Source organism: Verruconis gallopava (assembly GCF_000836295.1).
Source record: "Verruconis gallopava strain CBS 43764 unplaced genomic scaffold supercont1.6, whole genome shotgun sequence".
NCBI lineage: Eukaryota > Fungi > Ascomycota > Dothideomycetes > Venturiales > Sympoventuriaceae > Verruconis > Verruconis gallopava.
In genome coordinates this window covers 96,779-120,781 of record NW_015622142.1, presented here as the reverse complement: position 1 = coordinate 120,781, position 24,003 = coordinate 96,779, and the positions used below count along the sequence as shown (strand labels likewise).

The 24,003-nt window shown below is 50.5% G+C and overlaps 6 protein-coding genes across 6 annotated transcripts; 3 read left to right on the top strand and 3 right to left on the bottom strand.

The window, feature by feature from the left end:
- Positions 1-2,012: 2,012 nt before the first annotated feature.
- PV09_02329 (uncharacterized protein) lies at positions 2,013-4,321 on the bottom strand. The gene is made up of 3 exons (XM_016355348.1): positions 4,080-4,321; positions 2,334-4,028; positions 2,013-2,269 (listed from the first exon to the last, which is right to left on the bottom strand). Exons 1-3 carry the CDS (start codon positions 4,273-4,275, stop codon positions 2,118-2,120), a joined length of 2,043 nt encoding a protein of 680 aa, XP_016216484.1. The 5' UTR covers positions 4,276-4,321; the 3' UTR covers positions 2,013-2,117.
- Positions 4,322-6,341: 2,020 nt separating this feature from the next.
- On the top strand, positions 6,342-11,029 carry PV09_02328 (uncharacterized protein). The gene is made up of 2 exons (XM_016355347.1): positions 6,342-6,887; positions 6,940-11,029. Exons 1-2 carry the CDS (start codon positions 6,727-6,729, stop codon positions 10,790-10,792), a joined length of 4,014 nt encoding a protein of 1,337 aa, XP_016216483.1. The 5' UTR covers positions 6,342-6,726; the 3' UTR covers positions 10,793-11,029.
- Positions 11,030-12,049: 1,020 nt separating this feature from the next.
- Positions 12,050-14,129, top strand: PV09_02327 (uncharacterized protein). Its single transcript, XM_016355346.1, has 3 exons — positions 12,050-12,343; positions 12,397-13,701; positions 13,773-14,129. The coding sequence occupies exons 1-3, from the start codon at positions 12,159-12,161 to the stop codon at positions 13,960-13,962; spliced, it is 1,680 nt and encodes a 559-aa protein (XP_016216482.1). The 5' UTR covers positions 12,050-12,158; the 3' UTR covers positions 13,963-14,129.
- Position 14,130: 1 nt separating this feature from the next.
- PV09_02326 (uncharacterized protein) lies at positions 14,131-16,801 on the bottom strand. The gene has a single exon (XM_016355345.1). The coding sequence runs from the start codon at positions 16,417-16,419 to the stop codon at positions 14,194-14,196; it is 2,226 nt and encodes a 741-aa protein (XP_016216481.1). The 5' UTR covers positions 16,420-16,801; the 3' UTR covers positions 14,131-14,193.
- Positions 16,802-16,956: 155 nt separating this feature from the next.
- Positions 16,957-19,492, top strand: PV09_02325 (uncharacterized protein). The gene is made up of 3 exons (XM_016355344.1): positions 16,957-17,533; positions 17,606-18,838; positions 18,900-19,492. The coding sequence occupies exons 1-3, from the start codon at positions 17,169-17,171 to the stop codon at positions 19,087-19,089; spliced, it is 1,788 nt and encodes a 595-aa protein (XP_016216480.1). The 5' UTR covers positions 16,957-17,168; the 3' UTR covers positions 19,090-19,492.
- PV09_02324 (uncharacterized protein) lies at positions 19,360-23,907 on the bottom strand. The gene is made up of 5 exons (XM_016355343.1): positions 23,876-23,907; positions 22,942-23,504; positions 21,883-22,890; positions 21,155-21,538; positions 19,360-21,067 (listed from the first exon to the last, which is right to left on the bottom strand). The coding sequence occupies exons 2-5, from the start codon at positions 23,401-23,403 to the stop codon at positions 19,712-19,714; spliced, it is 3,210 nt and encodes a 1,069-aa protein (XP_016216479.1). The 5' UTR covers positions 23,404-23,504; positions 23,876-23,907; the 3' UTR covers positions 19,360-19,711.
- Positions 23,908-24,003: the final 96 nt, after the last annotated feature.

Sequence of the window (24,003 nt, the reverse complement as noted above, 5' to 3'; positions counted from 1 at the left end):
CCTTAATAAGTCGATCCTTCTCTCGTGCTCACAACGGCTCTATTATTGTGTTCGCTGACAGGGCAGTGCTCCCGCTCATCAAGGCTCAACCACACGGCCGTAGCCTTGCTTTGGGCCACCGCTATTGTCGGTGAAAGGATAGGTAGAGAAGCGACGAAGAAAATTTTTTTCTAAGGGATAAACATCGAAACGCGGTCCTGTCCCTATTCGTCCGCAACGCCGCACGCCCATACACCCACACACATACACAGAGAAAGGGTAGAGAGGGAGACGGGAGGGGGAGGCCTGTGGAATTTTGTGTCGTGTCCGTGTGTTTGTGTGGTTGGACAGATCCCGAGGCTCGTAATAACAACGGGCGTTTGCCCGCGCGCACGACTCACGGAGCAGACGAATTAAAGTTTGTAACGAAACGCGAGCTGCTACACACCGCACACTTTTGCGATAGACGCACGCGCCTCAAGGCGCAAGAAGAAAAAAAAATTGTAGAACAACTAGGGCTCGCAATCATCGTCGGGGCGCCCAGCATCCGCTGCAGCTGTGGTTCTATTTTTTTTTCCACGCTCCCTCGACGCAGCATGCAGCCTTGGAATTCGCCAGCGGTACTGTGCTGCGCTGTGCTGAGGTGAGTCACAGCCTTCCTCTCTCGCCCACTCATCCACCTGGGAATCAGCTCTGTGGGTTCTTATTACTTGCGGCTGCTCGTCGTGGGCGGCGACGCTCGAGCGCTCCGATTGGGAGCAGCGGGATCGTGCGTCCGCGGTGCAGGGGTGCCGCTGGCTGGACTTTGCGCGCCTTGGGACCAAGCAGAAGTGCAGCATGCGAGGTAGACGCACTCCCAGCGTCCTCGCCGGTCCGGCTGAGGCAGCAGTGCGTTGCTGAAGCCATATGTATGCACCTGCTGGTCATCGTCATGCTGCCCTTTCGCCTTGCTGCCAACCACAAGCCAATTGTGCTGGCCAGCATAGCGCTGTGGGGCCTGATACGCCCGTCCGGCTTTCACCAGTCATCCAGCGACATGGCCGGAGTTGCTATGCTATGGACAGGAGCCTGGTGAGAATCGCCCTCAAGGGGGAAGCGAGGGGAAACGAAAGCAATAAAAAAAGGAAACGTAAACACGAAGAAACACGGAGGTGCGAGTTGCGAAGATCTGATCGTTGAATGGCGCGTCGAATTTCTGGTGCTAGCTGATTTTGGACTCTGTTTCTCAGAAGAGTTACGAGGCCGCCGGAAGCGGATCGAGAATCGTCACTGCTCGAACGTATGCACGATGCTATTCGCCCAAGCAAGGCCTGCCTGCAGCTTGCATGTGAACATCGCCGCAAGCAGGAAAAGAACTGAGATAGTCCTCCTGGCAAAAACCGCCTAACCACAGACACACACACACACACACACACCCAAAAAAAAGAAAAGGATCCAAATAAAACAGTGTCTTACGGAATAGGACCTGGCTGCGAATGCCTTTGCGGCAGAGAGCCTGTCTCGTCCCCAGTAAATATCACCAGGAAAACGTGACAGGCCGCGTCTTCCCTTTCCATTTGTATACTATGACTGTCTCAAGTGTGCCAATGACTCTTTGTTTACGGGGGCCGCTTGGAAAGGACGCCCTGCGACCGTCTCGCAAGTGATCGTCCTCGACGAGTCACCGCCTCGAGCCTCACCGCCAAAGATCTCTGCAAACCTCCCCCCCTTCTTCTTTTAGGAGAGCGAAAGGCGCCCTATATTCTTGACATGCTGTGCTTTCGTGTAGCAGAATTAATACCGCATGAGGCGGCGCCACGGAGGGGCCCTCCGCTATGACTTCCGTCGAAGGCGCATGCTGCCTGAACGTCGAAAAAGACACCGCTGTCGGCTGTTAGGAACTGCCACGCGACATCGACATCCCCGAAAAGTTCCCGCCGCAAGGCTTCCACGGGTGGCTGAGCAGGGTCTCAGCGGATGGAACAGTGATTAAATAGCGAACACAAAGGGAGGGGTGAGAAGAGGAGGAGGAGGGAAGAGGGAAGGTGGGGAGGTTTGTAGTGGAGCACTATATTTTGGAAAAAGGTGAAAAGGTGCACGTTGAATTTTGTTGTGTTTGTGCGTGAATACATGTGGGCTCGAGGCATGAGCCAGTACGCTTAGAGTTTGATACTTTTGACGAGGCCAGTCTTGATGCCGCTCAACTCGCCGCCGTAGCCTCCTCGGCCTTCGCCGCCCTTGTACACCTGCCTCGTGCTTCCCAGCTTCTTCAGCTTCGACGCGTACTTCAACTTCTTCTTGACTCTCGGATCTGCAAGGCTCGGTTAGCTTGCTGCGTGTGTTTGCACAACTACGGTTGAGTATGGGATACGTACTTCGCACTTCTTTCTTGCGATGTGGCGTCAGGCCTTTGTTCTTCTCGATCTGGTAGCTGATCTTGCGTTTTCCGTCTGGGCCTACTTCCTCCACTTCATATACCTGCGCATTCTGCCTTTGCGCTTCGGCGTAAGCTTCCGCTGCGGCCTTCTTGTCCGCCTTCTTCTGCTTCGCCCGTGCCGCGACCATGTCGTAGTAATCTTCCTCGTCCGACGGAACTTGCTTTTTACCATTTGCAGCCGTTTCCTCACCGCTGCTCTCGCCCCCGAGCTCCTCGCCTGGCTTTGGCGCCTGTCGTCCTCTGCGTTCGGCAGCAGCGTTGAGCCTGGCCTCTCGGTCCTTGAGCCGCTCACGATACGGAACGTCAATGTCGCCACCGTAATCTTTGCTTCGAGAACCCTGCTTGTTGGCCTTCTGGACAATCTGGCTGGTGTAGAACTTCAAGCTCTTCTTCCGAGCTGCTTTGGCCGCAAGTTCCTGCGCCGTGAGTGTGCTCTCGTCACCAAGATCAGACGAGTCATCGTCGACGATAATGAGTTTTCCTGAAGGCGCAGTTCTGATCTTGGACGCCTTTTGACTCGATCTCTTGACAGCCAGCTCAGAGAGATCTGCGAGACCTTCCTCGACTTGGCGCATGCGTTCCGCACGTCGAGCTTCAGATGCTGCTCGCAACGCCTCCGCCTCGAGATCTTCTTTGGCCTTTGCCGTCTTTGATTTCTTAACCTTCGGTTTGGCCACACTCTCGTCTCGTCTTTCTTCTGCAGCCGTTGAGGCTGCTAAATCAGTCCTTTGAGCTCCTTTGGCTGCGTTTGCTGCTTGTTCTTCCAAATCTGCTAGCTCTGCAGCGGTATCAACTCTAGGATGACGACACACTTCTTCCCACATCTGGCGCGACTCAAGCACGTTCTGAATGACTGGGTGTTCGCGCAGCGTCCGCGGTGCCAGCGCCAGCACACCCGAAGTCCCGTTTGCAGTAGAAGTTAGGACCGCAAAGTACATGGCACATGCGGCCAGATATGCGGAGAGTGCTGTGTATCTGATGGTAGCGATGTGAGATTCCGCACCTTCTGAAAGGTTAAGGGCGGATCGAAGTTCGAGGATTTTTGGCACGTAGCTTGCGTCTCGTTCGATTTCGTCACGCAGTCTGTGCAACTGAAGCCAATCGTTCGCGATTGCCTCCAGTTCTGGGTATCGTGTCTTGAGTAGCTTCAGTCTTTCCTCATCCCCCAGGTTCTCTGGAATCTCCAGTTCTGGCAGCTGCTCTGTGACAATCTCGTCTTCGTCATCTGAGCTCTCAGCATCATCTTCTGGGGCGCTCGCCCCTCCCAGACTGAACAGCATGTCTGCTCCGGCCAGAGACTCAAGGCGTTTTTGCTGTATTCGCTTTGCTTCTGCTTCTTCGTCGAGAGCAGCCTGCTCTGTATCTATCTCGTCCGCACCATAGTAGTCCTGCTTCGAATCGCCCCACCCTTCGTCGTCATCTTCCTCTTCTAGATCCTGCCCGTGTTTCCCGGACTTCACTTTTACCCCTCCAGACACGATGTTTATACCATCTTCCGATTCTTGCTCGGGCTGATTCTCTTCGATATTATCTTGTTCTCCTTCACGGTCTTCATCGTCGTCCTCGTAGTAGTCCTCATCTTCTGATTCAGGAAGCGCCAAAACTTCTTCATCAGAGAGATCTAGCAATTCGTCTACGCATTGTTACTCTCAGCCACTCAATATTATTCGCAAGTAATTCAAACCTTCTTCTTGGAGCTTGCGCTGCTTCTTCGCCAGCGGGCCTTCATCCAGAAGGATCCTGTCTCGGTTGTCCAAGAACTCGTCCTCGGAATCAGCGACGTCTTCATACGAGTTGATGAGCAACTTCGAGGACTCCGGTTTCGTAGGCCGATCAGGATTGTTGTACGCTTGGCTTGAGGCCTTCCTCTTTTTCCCCATGGTTGCGATTGTTCTCGCTCTCGAGTGGATAGTTTCGCGCGTTTTTGCGCTTGCACTCCAAAAACTTTCTTGAGGTCGAGAGCAGGGGTCCTCGTTTTAGCTTAGTGTCGTGTAAAACTTCCTCGCACCTTGAGAATTTCGTCTAAACTTGCATATTTTGATCTGAACCATCTTGTAAGACGATCCTTTCAGCTGCTCTGATTTCGGCAACATATGGATTTGACAATGATAACGTAAGAGTCTCTATCAAAATGGTTTAATATCATTCGTTACAAGCTATTTCATAGCTTTCTTTCCTGAAAAGGGTCTCTTCGGACACTGCATCTTGGATCATCAGTATCCTTCTGTTTCACTGCACATCTCGTTCGTCATTACAGTACCAAGATTCTTCCACCTTGCCGCGTGATTTCCTGAGATACGTGCTACCCAGAAGCCGCGGACAGTTTTGCGTGAGTACGTATCAAACTTTTGCTATCGTTCCTCATGATCCTGTTTCTGCACTATTCCGCGTCCAGAAAGGTAACTCCTTCATACGCAAGACTGGTGAATCGGGGGTACAAACATGACAATGTTTCTGCGTCTACACATAGTCATAGAGGCGTGAAGACTTTAAAAGACAGTCGAAAAGCTCAACAGTTGGAAAGTAAGCTCACCGTTTCGAACATATTTCCGTATCAGTAGCTAGCATTACTAAGTCATTCGGAGTACAGACAATGAAGATTAAGAGATTGTCCCTGCCAGACAGCTGGGCATGCCTTTTGCCCACGGAAGTATAAATCCACCCTCTTTGCTTTCGATGCCATAGTCCATGGCTAGAAGTAGACAGCCCTTTGTCCAATGAAATGGCACGACCAAATTATCACTCCTTCGTGTCTAACGACAAGGAACGTGCTAGTTCCTTATGCAAAATAGAAAAACCTTCTCTCTTGCTCATTTTGCTGAACAGACTTCTGATGCCGATGAAAAAAATTCTGCCTGTCATGATTCTGTAGAGAACGGTACGGATAAACCCGAAATACAGTCTAATCATGATTTCGGCGTCCTATCAATTGCAACGATTGATTTGTTTGTGCTTTCGTCTCTGTTTGACAACATTTGAAACTGCACGTTTGCTTGCTAAATCTGCTCAACTGCCAAGGTGATACGCGGGTGACTCCGCGGTGCACCAAAAGACCTCAGAGAGGGACAAGTCAAGGAGTAGTTCTAATTGTTAAAATCTTGGTACCAAAAGCATCGGGTTGCGTTCGAAAAGCAGTACTCGTCATTCAACGTCGTATGCCCCACGAGAGTAGTGCTCACCAAGGCAGCGTTTATGATCGCATGCTCCAAGTAGATGTGCGTCTGGGGATGCACAGCCTAGATTCCAAACAAAAAAAAGCGCTGAGGTGTTCTCGAAGATGTTCTTCCCAGTTCGATCTGTAACAAAGAATTTTAATCAGTAAAACTCATTGGATATATCAATTTAAAGAGAACACAAGGCAAGCTGAATCCGGCGACCGGATTCTGTTCCCGAATAGTAGTCTGGTACCTTCAAACGAACGTGAGGTTCGCCAGGGCGATAATCTTGCTGAAGAAAGAGTGTGGATGTTCACTAGTTCTAGAGTCCCGCAGCTTTGGATTTCTTGAGACACCACATGCGACTGGCACCAGGCCTTGTCAAGTTCAGCACGCCCAGGCAGCTGTGAGGGTGTAACGCCCGCTTGACCAATAAAAATACCAAAGCACGGGCATTGTGGTCGCGGCTCTGAGATTGCAAGCTCAAGCCAGGACGAGACGCTGGCAAATGTCCCGGCTCTTAGAACTAGTGCGACGCGTTTCAGAATGAGATTCAGTCGGCCAAACACGTCAAACGGCACGGTCGGGCGCATGCATGCGTCTTTTAAAAGAACCGCGGAGCTGCGACGGGCTTGCGCGCTTTGCTCATTTTCGTCCACGGCCAAATTTTTTCCTCGAGCAGAGTGACGAGGACGGGAAATGGGCGCCGTCAGCTTGCCGCCGCCTGTGGCTCCAGCGCCGCCAAACGACGTCATAGTACACAATTAGATCTGCTCGACCAAGACTTGTTGCCAGGGGTGTCAATCCAACAATTGTTCCAATTGCGCGTCTGGCACGCTTCACCACCCTTCGTTCCTTGCTTTCTGGCGAACTGACAGCTCGCTTCGAGCAGCTGCCGCACTCGTTGAACCTGTGCTGCAGCCGATCAATGAACAGTGGCTCAGACTGCTCCGCAGCCGCCACAAACGTCAAAAGGCATTCTTCGTGGCTGCATGCAGGTCTGCAACCGCGTGGCAGGAGCACGTCTTGATAATCTTCTTACCTACAAGCTAGACAGTCTTTCTCCACTTCCGCACCTGCAAACTTCTACCCTACGCCCTACGCTATACAGTGTCCATCTTGTGCGAAGGTTCTTGGATGCATCGTTCATCTGGGTGAGCGTGCAACCGCTTCAGGATGTCTAATCTCTTCAACACCAGTGCAGGCGCTGGCACCGCCCAGGACAAGCAAGGGCAGACAGTAGGCACGTTCCTTGCTTCGTTGGCTGGTTCGGCTGCTGCTTTTGCTGCCCAGATCTTGGTCTTTTACGTGCTGAAGAACAGGTTCACAAGAATTTAGTACGCATGCATTAAGACTTTATGTGTATGTTCATTGCTGACAACTACGTAGTCGACCAAAGACATATCTTGTACCCGAGAAGGATCGCACCAAACCTCCTCCCGCTGGAGCCTTTCGATGGCTAATACCAGTCTTCACTACCTCGAACTCCGAACTCATTGCAAAATGCGGACTAGATGCATACTTCTTCCTGCGCTACCTTCGCATGCTTCTCAAGATATTTGTGCCTTCAGCGGTTCTGATCCTCGCCATACTACTGCCCATCAACAGCCAGGCCAGTAATCCCGGCGTTTCAGGTCTTGACAAACTCGGATGGACGAATTACGACCGAAGCCGTACCGACAGATTTTGGGCGCACTTGCTGTTGGCTGTCAGCTTCTTACTTTGGATCGGTTATGTTATTTATGGAGAGTTGAGGAGTTACATTAGGGTCCGACAAGCGTATCTAACATCACCGCAACACAGACTGCGAGCATCGGCCACCACAGTCTTGCTTCGAAGTGTGCCGAGAAAATGGCTCACTGTCGAAGCTCTAGACGGTCTTTTTGACGTATTTCCGGGTGGTGTAAGAAACATCTGGATCAACAGAGACTTCCAAGAGCTCAGCGACAAAGTCAAATTACGGGATAGTCTCGCCGAGAAGCTAGAGGCAGCGGAGACAGCGCTCATTCGAAATGCAAAGAAGAAGCAGATGGAAATGCAGAAGAAAGAGGAAAAGCTGCACGGCAAGAAACAAAAGATGTCGAGAGCTGAGAGGAAAAGGAAAAATGCCGAAGACGATGCTGCAGCTCTCGAAATGGCCGACCAGGAGGGTATCAGTTCCGGTGACCCTCATCAAGCACACACTGTAGACGAAACTCTAGGCGAAGCGTTTCGAGATGGTGGTCCTCAAAATCATGACAACCATGGCCTTCCTGTTCCTGTGCTCGGACAAGGTCTCCATGCTGTGAAGGGCGGGCTTGGTTTGGTTACAGGACTTGGAAAGAAGATCGTTACTGACGTTCGAAGCGTGCCGCGCAGACTGGACGATACTGTAGAACAAGTATATGAGGGAGCGGGTTTCTCTTTCGATGGTCAGACAGAATCTCCAGCCGGCTTAGCAGAACAAGATCATGGCCGCATGTTTCATCCAGAATCTGCAACCGCCACAAGTACCTTTCCTGACGTGCAGTCGCCGGCGCAATCACCTCGGACTATGACGACTGGAAGATCTAGTGCAGAGCAGCCCCTGACGTCTACCGTGGTACAAAGAGACTATGCTTTGCGAGGACAGCTAGCACCTGCGACACCAAACTCCCACGTGGAGCCTATGAGAGGATTAAAAAGTGAAGACAGTGCTCGCACTGCCGTAGATGCTTTGAATGACGGTACCCGACTAACTGCTACTGCATCTAGCTCCAAGAAGGTTCCGCCTAGCAAGCTCGAGTTTAATAGTATGGGATTTCTCGAGCCAAAGAAGAAGGGCTGGAGGTACTGGATAGGCAGCCACGATATTGCGCTTCCTAGTCCGGATCCCCACACAGGCAATGAAAGAGAGCTAGGTATAGAAGCGAGGTCTTTCCCAAGTTTGCATGGGAATATCGGCACGGAGCCTTCATTGACAGCCAAGATCATTGCTTTTCTTACGGGAAAGAAGGCGAAAGAAAATAACGACAGGGCTAGCATCCGCGATCAGTATCCCGACCCATACAACAAGGCGTTCATGGACGACGGTGGCATGGATCGTGAACCAGAGTGGAAGAAATATCTGAAACCTGGAGATCGCGATACGATGCGTCTTCCATTGTTTGGACTGTCTTTCATGCCTTTCATGCCCTCATGGACTTTAATTGGCGAGAAAGTAGACACCATCTATTACTGTCGCAAGGAAATCGCCCGTCTCAACGTCGAGATCGAAACTGACCAGAAGGAACCTGAGAAGTTTCCGCTGATGAACTCTGCATTCATTCAATTCAACAATCAAGTTGCGGCTCACATGGCTTGCCAGAGCGTTGCTCACCACTTTCCCGCCACCATGGCCCCACGAATTGTCGAGATTGCGCCTGGAGATGTGATTTGGGATAACATGAATATTGGCTACAAGCAACGAATGATCCGCATGGCTATTGTTATTGTCATCATCAGTGCGATGATCATTCTCTGGGCCGTTCCCGTTTCATTTGCCTCGGCATTCTCAAACCTACGCAACGTGCAAGAAACGTGGAAGGCTTTCCACTTTATCGCAAGCTTCCCCAACTGGCTCGTCAGCATCTTACAGGGTATTGTGCCCCCTGTGCTTGTCATTGTTCTTCTCGCTCTCCTCCCAATAATACTCCGTCTCCTCACCAACTTCCAAGGTGTTCCCACCGGAATGAGCGTTGAGCTTGACGTGCAAGGCTATTACTTTGCCTTCCTCTTCGTACAACTATTTCTGGTCATAACGGTCGCAAGCTCGATAATCAACGTTGCACAGGAGATATCGCAGAATCCTAGTCAAATTGCATACATTCTCGCTACGAATATTCCCCGAGCGGCAAATTACTTCTTCTCGTACCTAATTCTTCAAGCTCTGTCTGTATCTGCCGGTGCCCTCGCACAAATCTCACAGATCGCGATCTGGTTTCTGCTACGTCCAATCTTGGACAATACAGCGCGACAAAAGTTCAATCGCCAGATCAATCTCCAGAGTGTCCAATGGGGCACTTTTTTCCCAGTTTACACCAACTTGGCTTGTATTGGTCTAATATACTCAATCATCTCGCCTTTGGTCATGATTTTCAACATCATCACATTTGGCTTATTCTGGGTCACTTATCGGTATCAAACACTCTATGTGAACAAGTTCCGATTTGACACTGGTGGTCTGTTATTTCCTAAGGCTGTCAACCAACTTTTCACGGGAATCTACGTCATGGAACTCGCGCTTATTGGCCTGTTCCTACTTGTGCAGGATGAGCAAGGGAGCAAGGGCACTGTGTGTCTGCCGCAAGCTATAGTTATGGTGGTCATGCTGGTGTTCACGATCATTTTCCACATCCTGCTCAACGTGAATTTCTCGCCACTATTTAGATACATTCCCATCACTCTTGAAGATGATGCAGTGGCACGCGACGAAGAGTTTGCGTTAATGCAAGCTAGGAAATGGGCACAGGAAGATGGTCAAGAATTCAGTAATAACGAAAGCGATCCTAAGGAAAAGCTCGGAGAGACCAAGCTTGGTGAAGATATTGAAAGTAGACTAGAGCATCAAGAAGAACTTGAAGAGGACGAGGAGAAAGGCCTGGAGACTATTGAGATGGATGAGATAAATAGGCGTCGCTCTGGCCATGTCGCATCCCTTGGCAATAAAGTGTCTCGAATGGGTACACATCTTAAGCCATCTTCTAAGATTGGAAGCTGGGCAGATCGATCAAGATATCGGAGGAGCTCTCATATCGACCATGGCAGCCCCAATCCTAATACTATCGAGGAGATTGAGCGGCACCACAAGCATCGTCACGCCTCGAACGACCGCCGACACTCGAAGCTGCCGCTTGAGTTCTCCACAACATCAGATCAAGCAGAATGTGGCGGTCAAACCGGGCTTTCGTCGTCTGCCGCAGGTCAAAAAGTAGATCGCACTATTGCAGTCGGGGATGCATTGTTTGGGAATATCTCCGACGAGATTGAGGACCTGACAGCGGAAGAAAGAGATCGACTCGTCCAGCGTGCATTCCAGCATAGCGCTCTTCGTGCAAGAAGGCCTGTTATCTGGCTGCCTAGAGATGATTTGGGTGTTTCGGACGATGAAATCCTGAGAACGAAGGCGTTCGCAGGCGAAAACATCTGGATCAGCAATGAGGGAACGGGCTTGGACCGCAAAGCCAGAGTTCTCTTCCGCCGAGCACCTCCTGACTTCAATGAGGTAGACCTGATTGAGCTGTAAGATCAGATGTCACGATACGATGATTGGTTGCATTTCATGATAGCGTTCCCTCGTATTTTCATTACAATAGATATACCCTTATGGAAATCTCTCGGAGAGTCAGGATGAAACTTTTAGCTCTTTAAGCTGTATATTTAACTCAAACGTGCAATGTCATTGATACAAATATGGTGCTACCATCGGGCTTTTATGAAAGCTGGAGTAGTATTGGTGTATCGTTTTGAAACTGCAAGGGAGCATTATATCGAGATATTCCTGTGGTCGTTGTCCTTCTCCCTGAGTTTGATCCTACCGATGTTCCAAGACGATTCTTTACCCGTTACCACAGACCACTATATCCAGGTGGAGGGAGCTGAAACAGAGAAAACTTCGGCACCGTCCCGAAGAGAATGTGCTGTTGAACTCTCTCGCAGTCCAGGTGATTGCAACACAGAGAGCTCCTTTGCTATCTGCATGAGACATGGATAAGATAACGAGGTTGCACCCGTATCTGCGTAGCAAGCCAGTCTGGCCACAGATGATGGCACAGACGTGCTTGCTCGTTGCCCAGAGAGGTGATGTATTCCCAAGAGTAATCTTTGTCCCGATCAAGCATAGCGCGCCCAGCCAACTCGATGCAGGTTAGTGCTGTACAGCCGCAAGCTAAAATACCACTAGCACCACCACTTCATGCTTGCCCACAAGAACCTCGACCGCCGAGACATTGGCAAGCCAGGACGGTCAAGTCTTGGACTGCAAGGGGAGCACGCAGCTCCTATCAGCAGGCGTTGTCGACGGCGCCGATCTCGCCAGCTTCGCATTGTCTCCATTTCGACGTCGTTTGATCTCGTAGGCGACCCGCAGCGGGAATATGTTCCAAGCCGCCTGGGCTCCTTTCCAAGAGATGCGATGCTTTGTACTACGAGCATGGCAATTGGTTCTCTCGGTGTCAGAGTGCCGCTGAGCGGCCTCTGGATTACCGCAATGCCTTGATCGCGCCTCTGCCGCCCCGCATCGTCTACATCGCGTGCACTTCGTACGAGATGCCTATCTATACCCTGCAGGACATGGCCAAGGCCGGACGGAGCTCCAACACCTTGATTCAGGACCTTTCTTCGCGGTAGTTTTTCTTTTTCCTGGAATAGCTTCCATGAAGTAGCGCGATTTAACGTAGCAATGGAGTCGCGGGTCGCTCATCATTCCCTGGGATGGAACCCAGTCGCATGGCAGCTTAAATAAAACGGGCCTCCCTTTTATTTTTTTATCCAGAAGTTTTGGATCGCAGCGTGAACCAGCTCGGCCTGGTGTGAATCACGCAATTTTCTCTCCTAATCCAACCTTCTGATGTATTTGCTTGCTTCTATGCTTTGCTCTCCACTCATTTACAATGCCCTCCACTAGTGTCGATATTGTTGAAAGCAACGAGAAGTATGAAGATATGGAGAAGATCGCATCGTATTCGAAAACAGGCGGGCATGACAGTCTTGGTCGTCGAGTGAGCACCGCGAACACGTCGTATGATAGCACGCATCGCAAGTTGAAGCCGCGCCACATCCAGCTCATTGGCATTGGGTATGCTTCATTCAGGCTTTCGGTGCGACATTTTAGTCTAACCATTTCTTCAGTGGAACTATTGGCACGGCTCTCTATGTGCAAATCGGTCGTGGTCTCATCAATGGCGGTCCTGCCTCGTTGTTCCTGGCTTTCACGATCTGGTGCTCCTTTATCCTTGCAGTCACGCTCTGTATGGCTGAGATGGTCACGTACTTGCCGATCTCCTCTCCGTTTATCCGCTTTGCCGGGCGCTATGTCGATGAGGCTTTTGGTGTCGCCGCGGGATGGAACTTCTTCATATTCGAAGCAGCATTGGTGCCGTTCGAGGTCGTCGCGTGCAACGTCGTCATCCATTTTTGGAGCGACATCGTTCCAGCTGGCGGCATTATCGCAATTGTTCTTGTCCTGTATCTGCTTATCAATGTCCTCGCTGTGAAGTGGTATGGGGAATCCGAATTTTGGGCGGCCCTCGGAAAAGTTTTGCTCATCATTGGCCTGATTATTTACACATTCATCGTTATGTTGGGCGGCAATCCGAAAGGCGACCGATTCGGGTTCAGATACTGGAAGACACCCGGCTCTTTCGCGGAGTTGTATAGAACAGGCGACCTTGGCCGCTTTCTAGGTTTCTTGCAGTGCCTCATTCAGGCCTCATTCACGATTGCTGGTCCTGATTACGTGTCCATGGCAGCGGGAGAGGCCGAAAATCCACGGAAAGTCATGCCTCGTGCGTATAACGCTGTCTTCTACCGTCTGACCGCGTTCTTTGTGCTCGGATCTCTGGCGGTCGGAATTCTTGTTCCATACGATGATCCTGAACTTAATGCAGCGTTTAAAGAGGGCAGACCGGGTGCCGCGGCCTCACCATACGTTGTTTCGATGAACAGACTTAACATTCCCATCCTTCCGCATATAGTCAACGCTGGAGTTCTTGCCTCAGCCTTCTCCGCCGGAAATAGTTACGTTTATTGTGCTTCACGGTCGCTGTACGGCCTCGCTTTAGAAGGGAAGGCCCCTCGGTTTCTGACGAAGACGACACGCAATGGCGTGCCTATCTATACGGTTATTGTTGTGCTGCTGATTGCATTACTCTCGTTTCTGCAAGTTTCCAACAACGCGGCCGTTGTGCTCAACTGGTTCGTCAGCCTGGTCACCGCTTCGCAGCTTATCAACTTCTCAGTTATGTGCTTCACATTCCTGCGCTTCTACAAGGCATGCAAGGTGCAGGGTCTGAGCAGAGATAGCCTGCCTTACAAAGGCTTTTGGCAGCCATTTGCGGCATACTACGGACTCATCGGGACCTTTATCATGACATTTGTTGGTGGATATACTGTGTTCTTAGATGACAACTGGGATGTGCCTACTTTCCTTTTCTCGTAGGTTGTCCCTTTCCCAAATCATTGATAATCTAGTTATAAAGAGGGTTATGCTAACAAAATTATAACAGATACATGATGATCTTTGTCTTCCCAGTTCTTTTCATAGGCTGGAAGGTGATCAAGCGAACAAAATTTATTCCCGCTGAGGAGATTGACCTATACCAAGATCTTGAGGAGATCGAAGAATATACACGTAACTTTGTAGAAATACCGCCAAAAAATGCGGTGGAAAAGTGGTTCAACAAGTTGTTTGAATAAAACGAGAATATTCAGCCAGTATATGTTGATTCATGGCGTATCACATGGTGTCTTCCCTGAAGTTTCGAGGACGAAACTTAGATTGCTGCAAAGGTAGGGGGCGTTGAGGAAGATACATAGTACGCATATACCCAAACTATGAAGTTTCATGATCAGTACAATTCATAATCTTTGAATGTGAACAATGTATTTTTTGTATTTGTATATCAACTGGCCAGAAATAGCGTTGGTCTACAACGCGAACAATATTTCCTCCACACGCTCTCTGACCTGCCTACACGCTAGCCTTGCGTGCTCGTCTGCACGAGTCATGCCTCTAATCAGCTCAAACATTGCCCTTCCATGTTCGCCGTACCGAAGTGTTAGAACAGTATCGTCAAACGTCTCGTTCCGAATTTCCTGTAATCTCTGATGCCTCTCCATTCGTGTTCCAAAAGGGATGAGCAATTCTGCCGTGATTATACCCATCGCATAGACGTCCAACTTCTCTGTGAACCTTGACACTGCACGTATGGGGCGATACAGTTCGGTGCCCACCACCTTTGCGGTCGTCGCAGCATGAGGATCGGAGGACGAGGCGCGAGCAATCCCTGTGACGAGTCCAAAGTCACCGATTCGCGCCCCGAGAAAGCCACTGCGTCTGCGGCCTTCTAAACGACATTGTATACACTTTGAAAGATCGATGGACGAAGGTGTTCGTGATGGATTTAGTGTGAGGAACACGTTCGAGGGTTTAAGATCTCGGTGCACGACGCCGCTCTCGTGTAGGTATTCGACACCGTCTAAGATAGCAAGCAAAATCTGAAGTGAAATTTCAAGGTGGAAGCAGTGCCTTGTGTGACGAGCTCCTGGCGATGAAGGTGGTGATGGTGATGATTTCCTGGCCGTGTTGGAGAACAGGCTGGTGGAGAGGTAGTCTGATAGCGACAGAGGATGCAGTGACATTTGTATGTGCAGCGTGAGCAGAGAATCTGGCTCAGGCTTACGTCCAAAGTCAGGATAATCACTTGTCGACGCAACGCCTGAGTTGCTGGAGTCGGTTGTACGCAGAATTTGTAGTGCTGAGCTACTTCCTGCGTCTCCAGCAATCGCTTCAGAATTTCCATCATCTTCTAATCCAATGCTATGCACAGAGCTCAGCTTCGACTTTACAGACGCGGTCGTGCTAGTGCTACCGGCTCTCTTTTTATCAATTTTGATCTGGGGCTGAAGCTCCGCAACGAGATCGTCCTGCTCGTCCATTTCATCCAGGTCACCCAAAATCTCGCCTCCGCTACGCTCAAACAAAATATCGACGCTAGATTTGCGTGAATGGTGGCGTGATATGTTGTTTGGATCTCGAAAATTAATGAATTGGCCATGTCCATAATCCTTACGTTCAGCATTGACATTTGCATCTTCCAATAAGGTCGGTGGAGCCTCAATCATGAGCTTGCTGTTTGGCGCAAGTGAGGGAAATGAGGTGGTTGACGTCATGTATTCGAGCCAGCCCCCGTAGTATCGTACGATATTTGGGTGGTCGAATCTGGCAAGCATGCGCAGCTCATTGAGGAGGGTGTCAAGTTCTTCTTGTCCTCGTTCCTGGATGCGCTTCAAGCGGTGGACATTAAGATTGATCTTTTTCACTGCGTAGGCTGAGCCATCCAGGCGGTGCTGCACATGGTACACCTTGCCATAACCACCTTTCCCGATCATGCCCACCTCAACAAAGTCGCGAGTATACCGAGACAGCTCGAACATGGGATGATCCACGAGAGGCCTTAGAAGTGGTGGTAGAGACATGATGGCATCCATACTCTGATTCATAGCTTCTTGCTTGTAAAAGTGGGCACTGGCTGACATGGGCCGATTTGGACTGCTCGTTTCCGCGACCACAAGATCTCGAATTCCGGAATGAACGCTAAGGAGACTTGCGTCGCGATGCATGATACCTGGACGTCCAGGCGTAGGGCTCTTGCTAGATAGTGCGTCAAGACCATCGCGGGCTTGTTGCTTGATCAATTGAGTAGCTGAGTCGTGTCGTTCGGGGGGCAGAACGTTGAGCTGTCCAAGTGTTGTGGTCATGTATTCGTATTTTGCGTGAGCGAGTGCTTGCACATCCGGATGGTCCTTTGAGTACTGCTCAGCTGAGGTGTTGCGTTGCTGGAACTCGGACAACGCATCGTTCAGACATTTTTCCTCCAGAAGCGCACGCATGAGCCACTCTTTGGTGTCTTGGTTGCCGTTGGCATTGTCACGCGTGATCTGCCTCGACAAAGCTGTCGTTGAAGCAGATGCAGCGGAGTCCAAGGTCTCAATCTTACGCAAGTTTCTCGCTTTAGACGCTTTCACGGGAGAGCTCTGCGGCTCATTGTCATTGGTCGTCTCCTCGTCGTCATTCACTCTGCTCGACTCCTCGTTGTTACATGTCTGGTCTTCTGATTCAGTGACATCATTTGGATTGCGGAAGAACGACATGAATCGGAGACGGAAAATACGGCTTGTCAATGTTCAAAAAGCTAGACTGTACATCACAAGTGAGGTGGCATAATTGAGAGCCTAAAGAGGCGATATATGTGGTCAAGGTTCTGAGGAGATATTATATAATAGAAACACAGTTAAGAAGAAGGTGAAGGATGATGGTCGAAAGTCAAGGGGATGGGGCCTTCTAGGCAGTAGAGCGGAATAGGACAAGGTAGATAGGGCGCGAAAGGATACAAAAATGGACAGAAGTTGGGAAGCTATGAGCCGCTAGCTACGCCCTTTGAAGTCAGTTGCCAAGGTTAGAGCAAGAAGAGGACGTGGAAGACGAGGAGGATGAAGATGACGGGAACAATGACCTTGGTCGTCCTCGTCTTTGCTCTTTGCTGAAGGCAGAACAAGACAGGTGGAAGCTGACGGACGAAATACCGTAATATATTCCGTTTAAGGATAAGCGCAAAAGTGTAATATTCAGTCCCGCAGGGGCAGTCTTTGCCTAGCATCGCGCATCCGCCGTGCTTGGACCCATCCCAAGGACGCGAAAACACTACAGTGATCACCACCACAAGCCTCATCTGCTCCATCCACCGGAATTGACATCCCGCGTTGTGCGTCGATGATACTCGCCGGCCTGCTCAGTTCCCATAGACAAGTCTCGACCTTCTGCGACCGCTGTTCCTTCTCTGTCTTTTGCGCATTCATCGTCTTATAAATCGGCGACACGGGTCGCTCTCCAGCAGAGCGCGATGGCTCCCGTTGCGATGCTCCAGAGTAGGGCCAATCCACCCCAGGCGTTCTTGTCCAGCTATGCTCCTCGATTGCGCTCCTATGGCAATGCTTTGTTAGCGCCCATTATACCTCAGACGTCGTCGCTACCAATGCCACGTACCACGAAGAGAGGCACGACGGCAATTAACTACGCTGAGGATGGCTACGATGACGACGACTTTGACAGCGAGGGGCCGCGCCGACCTACAGGCTTGAGGAGTTTACGCAGGGAAGACACACAGGCGGAGGCGGAGAAGGCGAGCGAGCGGGGCAGAGAAATCTTTGCGCCCGTCGATGTGCAGCCCATTTGGCGAGAGTACATGGGTAAAGCACGAAGGACGATGTAAGTGTTCCGATACGGACCTAGTACCATCATGATACGTAAACATGTGCTAAGTAGAACACTTTTCAAAAGGACCGAGAAACAGGTCCAGACACAGGCACACCTTCCATTAGTGCTTATACCCATCAAAATCGACATCGACATTCAGCCCTGGCGGCCAGAAGCTCCCTTGCCCTTGCCACACAATGCGCGCGAAATGGGTATTGACGAGACGCACCCGGCTTATAAGACTCCAGAAGTCACACCCGCCTTTAGACTGAAGGACGCATTCCTGTGGAACTTGCATGAGGCTCTTACAACTCCGGATGTGTTCGCAAAGACGCTGGTGGACGAGCTGGACCTGCCAGCAGACAGAAAGGTGGCGCTTATCATGCAAATAAGCCAGCAGATACGTTCGCAGCTGGAGGAGTACTCGCAGGCAGCGCTACATCCCCTCTTCAACCCCACGACCACTCCTCAACCTGCAAAACCTACCAATCCACAGGTCGCGTCACTTAGTCAGCCCGCTGCTGCAACATCAACTCCACGAGACCGATCTCACGCTTCCACGCCCGCTCCTTCCACCAGCATGGCCGCAACGCCTCTCCCAAATGGCACTGCTGACGGCGATGCCGCCGACTCTAAAGCCGACGCGTCCCTCGAGCAACAAGCAGCCGCTGCAGATGTGTCCGCGACTGCCGTTGCTGTTCCATCTGAAAACGATGTGCACAATCCAGACGATACATATCGTTGTATCATTGAGCTGCGCATCAACCTGATGAACAAGCTATATAGCGATAAATTTGAGTGGTCGTTGCTGCATCCCCCAGGGTTTGCGGAGTCCTTCGCGCGCCAGACCTGTGCGGACCTTGGCTTGAACGCAGAGTGGGTCTCGGCAATGGCGCATGCCATCTACGAAGCCGTTTACCGACTTCGCAAGGAGAGCCTTGAGAACGGGTTGCCAGGTGCGTGGGATCTGGACACTGATGCGGCCGAGGGTGTGGAGGCTGGATGGCGGTATGAGCCGGAGCGCCTAGCGCAGGATTGGGCGCCCATCATCGAGACACTGTCCAAGGAGGAGATCGAAAACCGCGAAAAGGAGAGGGAGCGCAACATGCGCCGCATGCGCAGGGAGACGAACCGATATGTCGCGCCGGCTGCGTCGCAGCCAAGCAACTACTTCGCTGACCCGACGGCGGACGACACGCCCATGGGGCGCGGTGAACGGAGCAAGAAGAAGAGAAGATTCCGGTCTCTTTCGCCGCTGGGGAGGGATACGCCAGACACTGCGGGCGCCTACGGCGGCGGCACGAGCTTGACAGAAGCGTACGTCTTATGTAATTCATGCTGCATACTTCTGAACAACTGCTGACGATACAAATCACAGTGAAAGGCAGTTCTGGCGCTGCGAGCATTGCCGCGTATGGGGCTCAGCCGTTTGGGCTGTCCGCGAAGGACCCAACGGTCCACGCACGCTGTGTAATAATTGCGGGTTGCTGTATGAGCGGAACGGCAAGTTGCCGCCTTGGAACAAGGACCTTTTCGCTTCAGAGAGGCCGGTCGGTTCTACGCGTTAGGACGGACAACAGTAATTGCAAAATCTTCGTATTCTGTGGCTAGTCGAAGATTTGGTCGGTCAAACTTATCATGCATAACAGCGTTGGCGCTATGTGGGTTTAAGGACTTGAGTTTTGTTTTCAAGATCGGTCGGGATGGGCTGTCTGTAACATTATGGCACCGGACGGAATTGCGCTTCCATGACTATGTATCCCAATTGGCAGACGATGGCACTAAAGAAAGGGCTTAGGAGCAGAGAAGGAAATCAAAGAAGATAATCTTTGATTCGTGTTTTCTATAGTTTAGCTATGTATCGATGCATATTTATGTTAGGACTACATGAGCAGCTGTTAGAACCTGTATCTATGCCTTGGAATATCAGCTTGTTGTGTTAGCGCTGGTCATCTTAGACTGATAATCCCAGCATTCGAACGCCCAAAAGATGCCACATGAGCAATTGACATGGCAGTAGGATCTGCTCGATAGGTCGATTGCTAAGATATCGCCAAGCTGATGAAGTGCACGAGAATATATTGTTACTCGTCGCTACTGAAATTAGTAGGCAACGATACCCAGACTCTCATTTGCTATTGCCTGTTATCTTCGCTGGAGCCATAAACTTCGCCTTCACTTTTCTTGGGACTAACCAAGGAGTTGTAGTTTCTCCTTCTTCCACTTCCTGACTTCGACATCTTCTCGTGCCCTCGCTGCGCCCAGCTTGCTACGCCACCCATCCTTCCATCGTCTCTTCTCTTCAGGGCTCATGTGCTTCGGATCTGGGCTTTCAGCACGGGAGATATCGCCATTGCGTTCACTGCCTCCACAGTGACCACCGCGATCAAGAAAATCGCCGACCTTGTCCTTTATTTGCTGCATGCGGTGGCGTGGGGATGTGATTTTCTTTGGAGTTGTGTTGTTGGACTTGGACGGCGATACAGATGGGGTGGTTACCGCAGGATTAGCCATCTTGGACGACGCTCCTGTACGCGGCGTACAAACTGCCTCTTGTTGGTCTGTCTTACGTGACACACTAGATGTGCAACACTCCATTGGCAGATGCACATTTGATGGACGCGCCGTCTTCATGTCGCTGAGTTCGTCCACGGCACCGTCAAACTGAGAACCTCTGCTGGCCGAAGCGCTGATAGAATTTTGATTTTCGTGCAGTTGGAAGCGTGAAGTTGCTGTTTTGCTTGCCTCAATGGTTGTAGTGGCGACAAGGTACTTCTCGTCCCCAAAGACAGAGTGCTGAGGCATGCTTCCAACGCGAGCACTCGGTTGGTTTCCAGAGTAGCCAGCAAGAGGCGGTTGTGACGAATTCGACGTGCTTACCACACGATTACAACGACGCGCGGCGGCGCAGGTCGAAGACGACACTGCTGTAAGCGAATGTGACGCTGGAATGTCAGAACAGACTGTTTTTGGCTGTTGTGGTGGTAGATTCCAAGGTCCGCTCGAAGGAAGGAAGAATCCTTTTGGCCGAGAAGCATTAGAACCTGAGCTTTCCTCCGACCGCGAAAGCGGAAGGTGCGTCGGACCTTGAAAGTCATGGCAAGGAAGGTGCGGTGCCTTCGTGTTGTCTATTTGATAGGGCGTGCGTTGTGCTTGACACTCGCTACCATTGGCTTGCGCGTCATTGCAAGTATGCCTGCTAACAGATGAAGGAGAGTTGAAGTTGAGCGACTGGGTCAGCCGAAGGTTTTCGCTGCGATTTGGTTGCGATCCAGCTAGATCGGCAATCAATGAACAGTTATCCGTTGTGTTCGGCGGAGTGCGCGACATGGTAATCATCTGCGACTTGAGGCTAATAGTGCTAGACTCTCGGGTCAAATTCGTACCACCGAGACACATCTTTGAGAGTCCGTCGATATAGCCAGAACAGTATTCTTGATTTTTTGGATCGCTTGGAGCGTGTCCGGACGAACCGGCTAAGTAACCTTCGAGATAGGATTTGGATTTGCCGTGGAACTCAGCTCTGGTTTCTGCTTTTACTGGGGACTGAATTTTGTTTAGCAGTCATCTTCAGACGTGTGGTAATTTATCTTGAGGCGATAGACAATATATGATGATAGTGTCAATGCTCACATGTTGAGGGATGTGTTCCTCATTCTGCTGGACAGTGGAACAGCTAGTGTCACCCAGGAAGCTTGTCGTGCGCAGATCATCTGGAGAATTTGCAAGGAGATGAGATGGGAAGCCGTAGTGACTTGCAGGTGACACTGGAGGCACAGGTAGATGGTGACCATCGGTCATTGGACTGGTTCCGCCGCTGTGTTGATCTCGCATGGGGGTGCACGGGTTCGTCTCCATAGAAAAACGAGCAGCCGCACTTGTCTTTCGAGACATATACTTGTTGAAGGAGTGTTCATGCGTGTTGACAGGAAAAAAGTCGGTCGTTGTGACGCTAGAACGGCTGGTTTGGTGCTGCGAGGAGTGTTCGACGTTGTCTTCATTACTTGATGGATTGACCTGTGAATGGGATGCAGTTAGCATCCGTGAAGCGCCCACTGGAAGACTCATGATCAAAGTGGCCGCATTCCTGTGCTTCATAACCAATGTCATAAAGTAGATTCCTGATCTCATCTTTGTCCGCAAAGTGTCGCGGATCGTCAGCTTAGCCGGGCTTTTGGCGATTTGTATTGACTGAGCTTGCTCATCATTGCTAATCAATAGTATGTACTCTGGTCGTCAAATAGACACGATTGAGCTCCTTCTTTAAGTTCTAATAGGTTGTATGGCTTTGCGCTCCTAGCTTATGGCCTTTTTTTGGGGTGGAGGTGGGAAGACAGGGGAAGCCTAAACGTAGTACTCACCTCTACATAATCATGATCTTGGATACGGGTTTGAATGTGCTGTGTTGACTCAGAAGTCGCTATACCGTCCTCTTTTTGGTCACCAGCCGTACTTATTTGTCTATTTTCTTCAATCTGTTGTGTGGATTGAATCTGCTGGGAGAAAACCCAATGCTTAGCCAGTTCTGCTGGCGGAGGATTTGGCGTCTCAATTGGGGTCGGAGCAGGCACCACGAAGGGTGGTGGACTGCCTTCCGTCAGAGGATAAGGCTTTCCTGGTTCGTAACTCGGACTTGCTGGATTTAGATTAGATGGATGATGCTCACCAGAGACGCTAAGGGATTCTTTCTTCAAAGCATCCCCGTGACCGATTCCGTTTGGGTTACGGATCTGGACTGCGTGCGAGCGACGTGGCTGTGCACGAGAAGATGGACTGGGCTCAGATGTGGGAGACTCGATGGCATTCTCGGGCTGTAGCTGTTGTTTGACCTTTGAATGGCCAGGCGGATGGTCACTGGACGCTGCTATAGGTGAAGGGTAGGTGTTCCATAGCACATTGCCATAACTAGTGCCAGGAAAGCTTCTAGTAAAGGCATGAGGCTGTATTTGCCACTTCTGAACAGTAGGAACTCCGTCCACGTCATCTGTCCCTCCTATGTTGTGTAATGGAACAGATAAACCGGAGATACCATTGATGCCGTTGGTACTTTTGCTAGATAATTCACCATTAGACAATGAGCTGGAGCATTTAAAATTCTTGATGCTCTCGAGCTCCTTAATTTTTTTCCGAATAGTGTCAAGCATCAGAACATATTTGCGCTTTTCGTTAACTATCTGAGCACGCTCGGCAGCAGATAAGTGGTCCGAAGACTTGACTTCATGGCGCTCTAGCTCGATTTTCTCTTGACGGATGCGCTCATATTCGGCCTTATTTACCGAGATCTGGCCCTCGATGTCGTCCGGTGCAGCGCTTAAAACCGAAGCATGGAGATTGACTGGCTGCTGCGTGAAATACAAACCGCCGACATTCTAATAGTATCAGTACTTATCCATCAGCAAGATTCATTGAGTCTGCTTTACCGCTTGAGGAATAGTGTAGCCAAAGGCCGCATTTGCGGAAGGAAATGGGATGTTAGGAGGGGAGATATGGAAAACTGGCTGGCCATATGCATCGATATTTACATCGTGCCAATATCCGTTGAACCATTGAATAAGCTTTCCGTATACATTGTAAGCGAGGAATCCATTGGGGAGTCGAGACGAGTATGCCGGTCCACTTGGGATAGCACTCTGTTGGAAGCGACTTGGACCACGAGAGTTGTAAATTGGCGCGAAGGGAACACGAGGACTGCCGAGTTGCGGAAGGTCGTTCGGCACGATTCGACCTCCAGCAGTAACACGAACATGTGGAGGAGAGCCATGCTGCTTGAGGAGCTGCTCAGCCTTACTGCGCTTGACTGATGGTGTTGGAGAAGGACGCTTCGTAGAATCTGAACCAGTGGGGATGTTAAACGACTGTCGCAGTCGAAAGCTCGAATCCATTGTACCGTTGTTGCCGACCGGAGCAGGAAGCGCGATCGAGGGATGAACGTTCTCGACAGTCGTAACATAGTTGCCTGAAGGGGCTTTTTTGATCACATGCTCTGCATTAGGCGGATTAGCAACTGTTAGGCGGCCAAAAGCCTTCGCCATGCCGGCCTTTTTAAGATACTCGTTGACGGTCTAACAGAGGTTCATCCCTTGCGTGTAATTCTCTTCAGAATCTGCTAGAGGACCTCTAAAAGGCTATGGAATCAAGCCAAACATTTTCTCTTTTTGAAATTCGGGGCTTAGATCCAGTGTTTGTGTGTTCACAAGGAACATGATTTAGAGAATTTGTGACTCTGTGGAAAGTCATATGAGGAATGGATGAGTATTAGGTGGTCCCAGGCAACAGGGTCAACAATGAAGGAGGTAATCGTAATGGAGATACGTCAAACGCAATTCTTAAGCAGAATAAATGAATGGAACACACCTTTGATTACTTCTTCGTCAGGAAATTTGTCCAAACTAACTCGAGACTCGGATGCTGAGCCTCGGAGAGCCAGCAACTCTTCTGGCTTATATGCAAGCCTCGTAGCAGAATTATTGGGGGACATGACG

Excerpts from the sequence above, each read along its gene's own strand:
- PV09_02328 (XM_016355347.1), top strand. The coding sequence starts at position 6,727 with ATGTCTAATCTCTTCAACACCAGTGCAGGCGCTGGCACCGCCCAGGAC. Across the intron at positions 6,888-6,939 it reads AACAGGTTCACAAGAATTTA|TCGACCAAAGACATATCTTG; the intron begins GTACGCATGCAT and ends ACAACTACGTAG.
- PV09_02324 (XM_016355343.1), bottom strand. The coding sequence starts at position 23,403 with ATGGATTCGAGCTTTCGACTGCGACAGTCGTTTAACATCCCCACTGGT. Across the intron at positions 22,891-22,941 it reads GCTACACTATTCCTCAAGCG|AATGTCGGCGGTTTGTATTT; the intron begins GTAAAGCAGACT and ends TGATACTATTAG. Across the intron at positions 21,539-21,882 it reads AAGATCATGATTATGTAGAG|GTCAATCCATCAAGTAATGA; the intron begins GTGAGTACTACG and ends TCCCATTCACAG.
- PV09_02327 (XM_016355346.1), top strand. The coding sequence starts at position 12,159 with ATGCCCTCCACTAGTGTCGATATTGTTGAAAGCAACGAGAAGTATGAA. Across the intron at positions 12,344-12,396 it reads ATCCAGCTCATTGGCATTGG|TGGAACTATTGGCACGGCTC; the intron begins GTATGCTTCATT and ends CCATTTCTTCAG. Across the intron at positions 13,702-13,772 it reads GTGCCTACTTTCCTTTTCTC|ATACATGATGATCTTTGTCT; the intron begins GTAGGTTGTCCC and ends AAATTATAACAG.
- PV09_02325 (XM_016355344.1), top strand. The coding sequence starts at position 17,169 with ATGGCTCCCGTTGCGATGCTCCAGAGTAGGGCCAATCCACCCCAGGCG. Across the intron at positions 17,534-17,605 it reads GGTAAAGCACGAAGGACGAT|GACCGAGAAACAGGTCCAGA; the intron begins GTAAGTGTTCCG and ends ACTTTTCAAAAG. Across the intron at positions 18,839-18,899 it reads GGCACGAGCTTGACAGAAGC|TGAAAGGCAGTTCTGGCGCT; the intron begins GTACGTCTTATG and ends TACAAATCACAG.
- PV09_02329 (XM_016355348.1), bottom strand. The coding sequence starts at position 4,275 with ATGGGGAAAAAGAGGAAGGCCTCAAGCCAAGCGTACAACAATCCTGAT. Across the intron at positions 4,029-4,079 it reads GCGCAAGCTCCAAGAAGAAG|ACGAATTGCTAGATCTCTCT; the intron begins GTTTGAATTACT and ends AACAATGCGTAG. Across the intron at positions 2,270-2,333 it reads TCGCAAGAAAGAAGTGCGAA|ATCCGAGAGTCAAGAAGAAG; the intron begins GTACGTATCCCA and ends CGAGCCTTGCAG.
- PV09_02326 (XM_016355345.1), bottom strand. The coding sequence starts at position 16,419 with ATGTCGTTCTTCCGCAATCCAAATGATGTCACTGAATCAGAAGACCAG.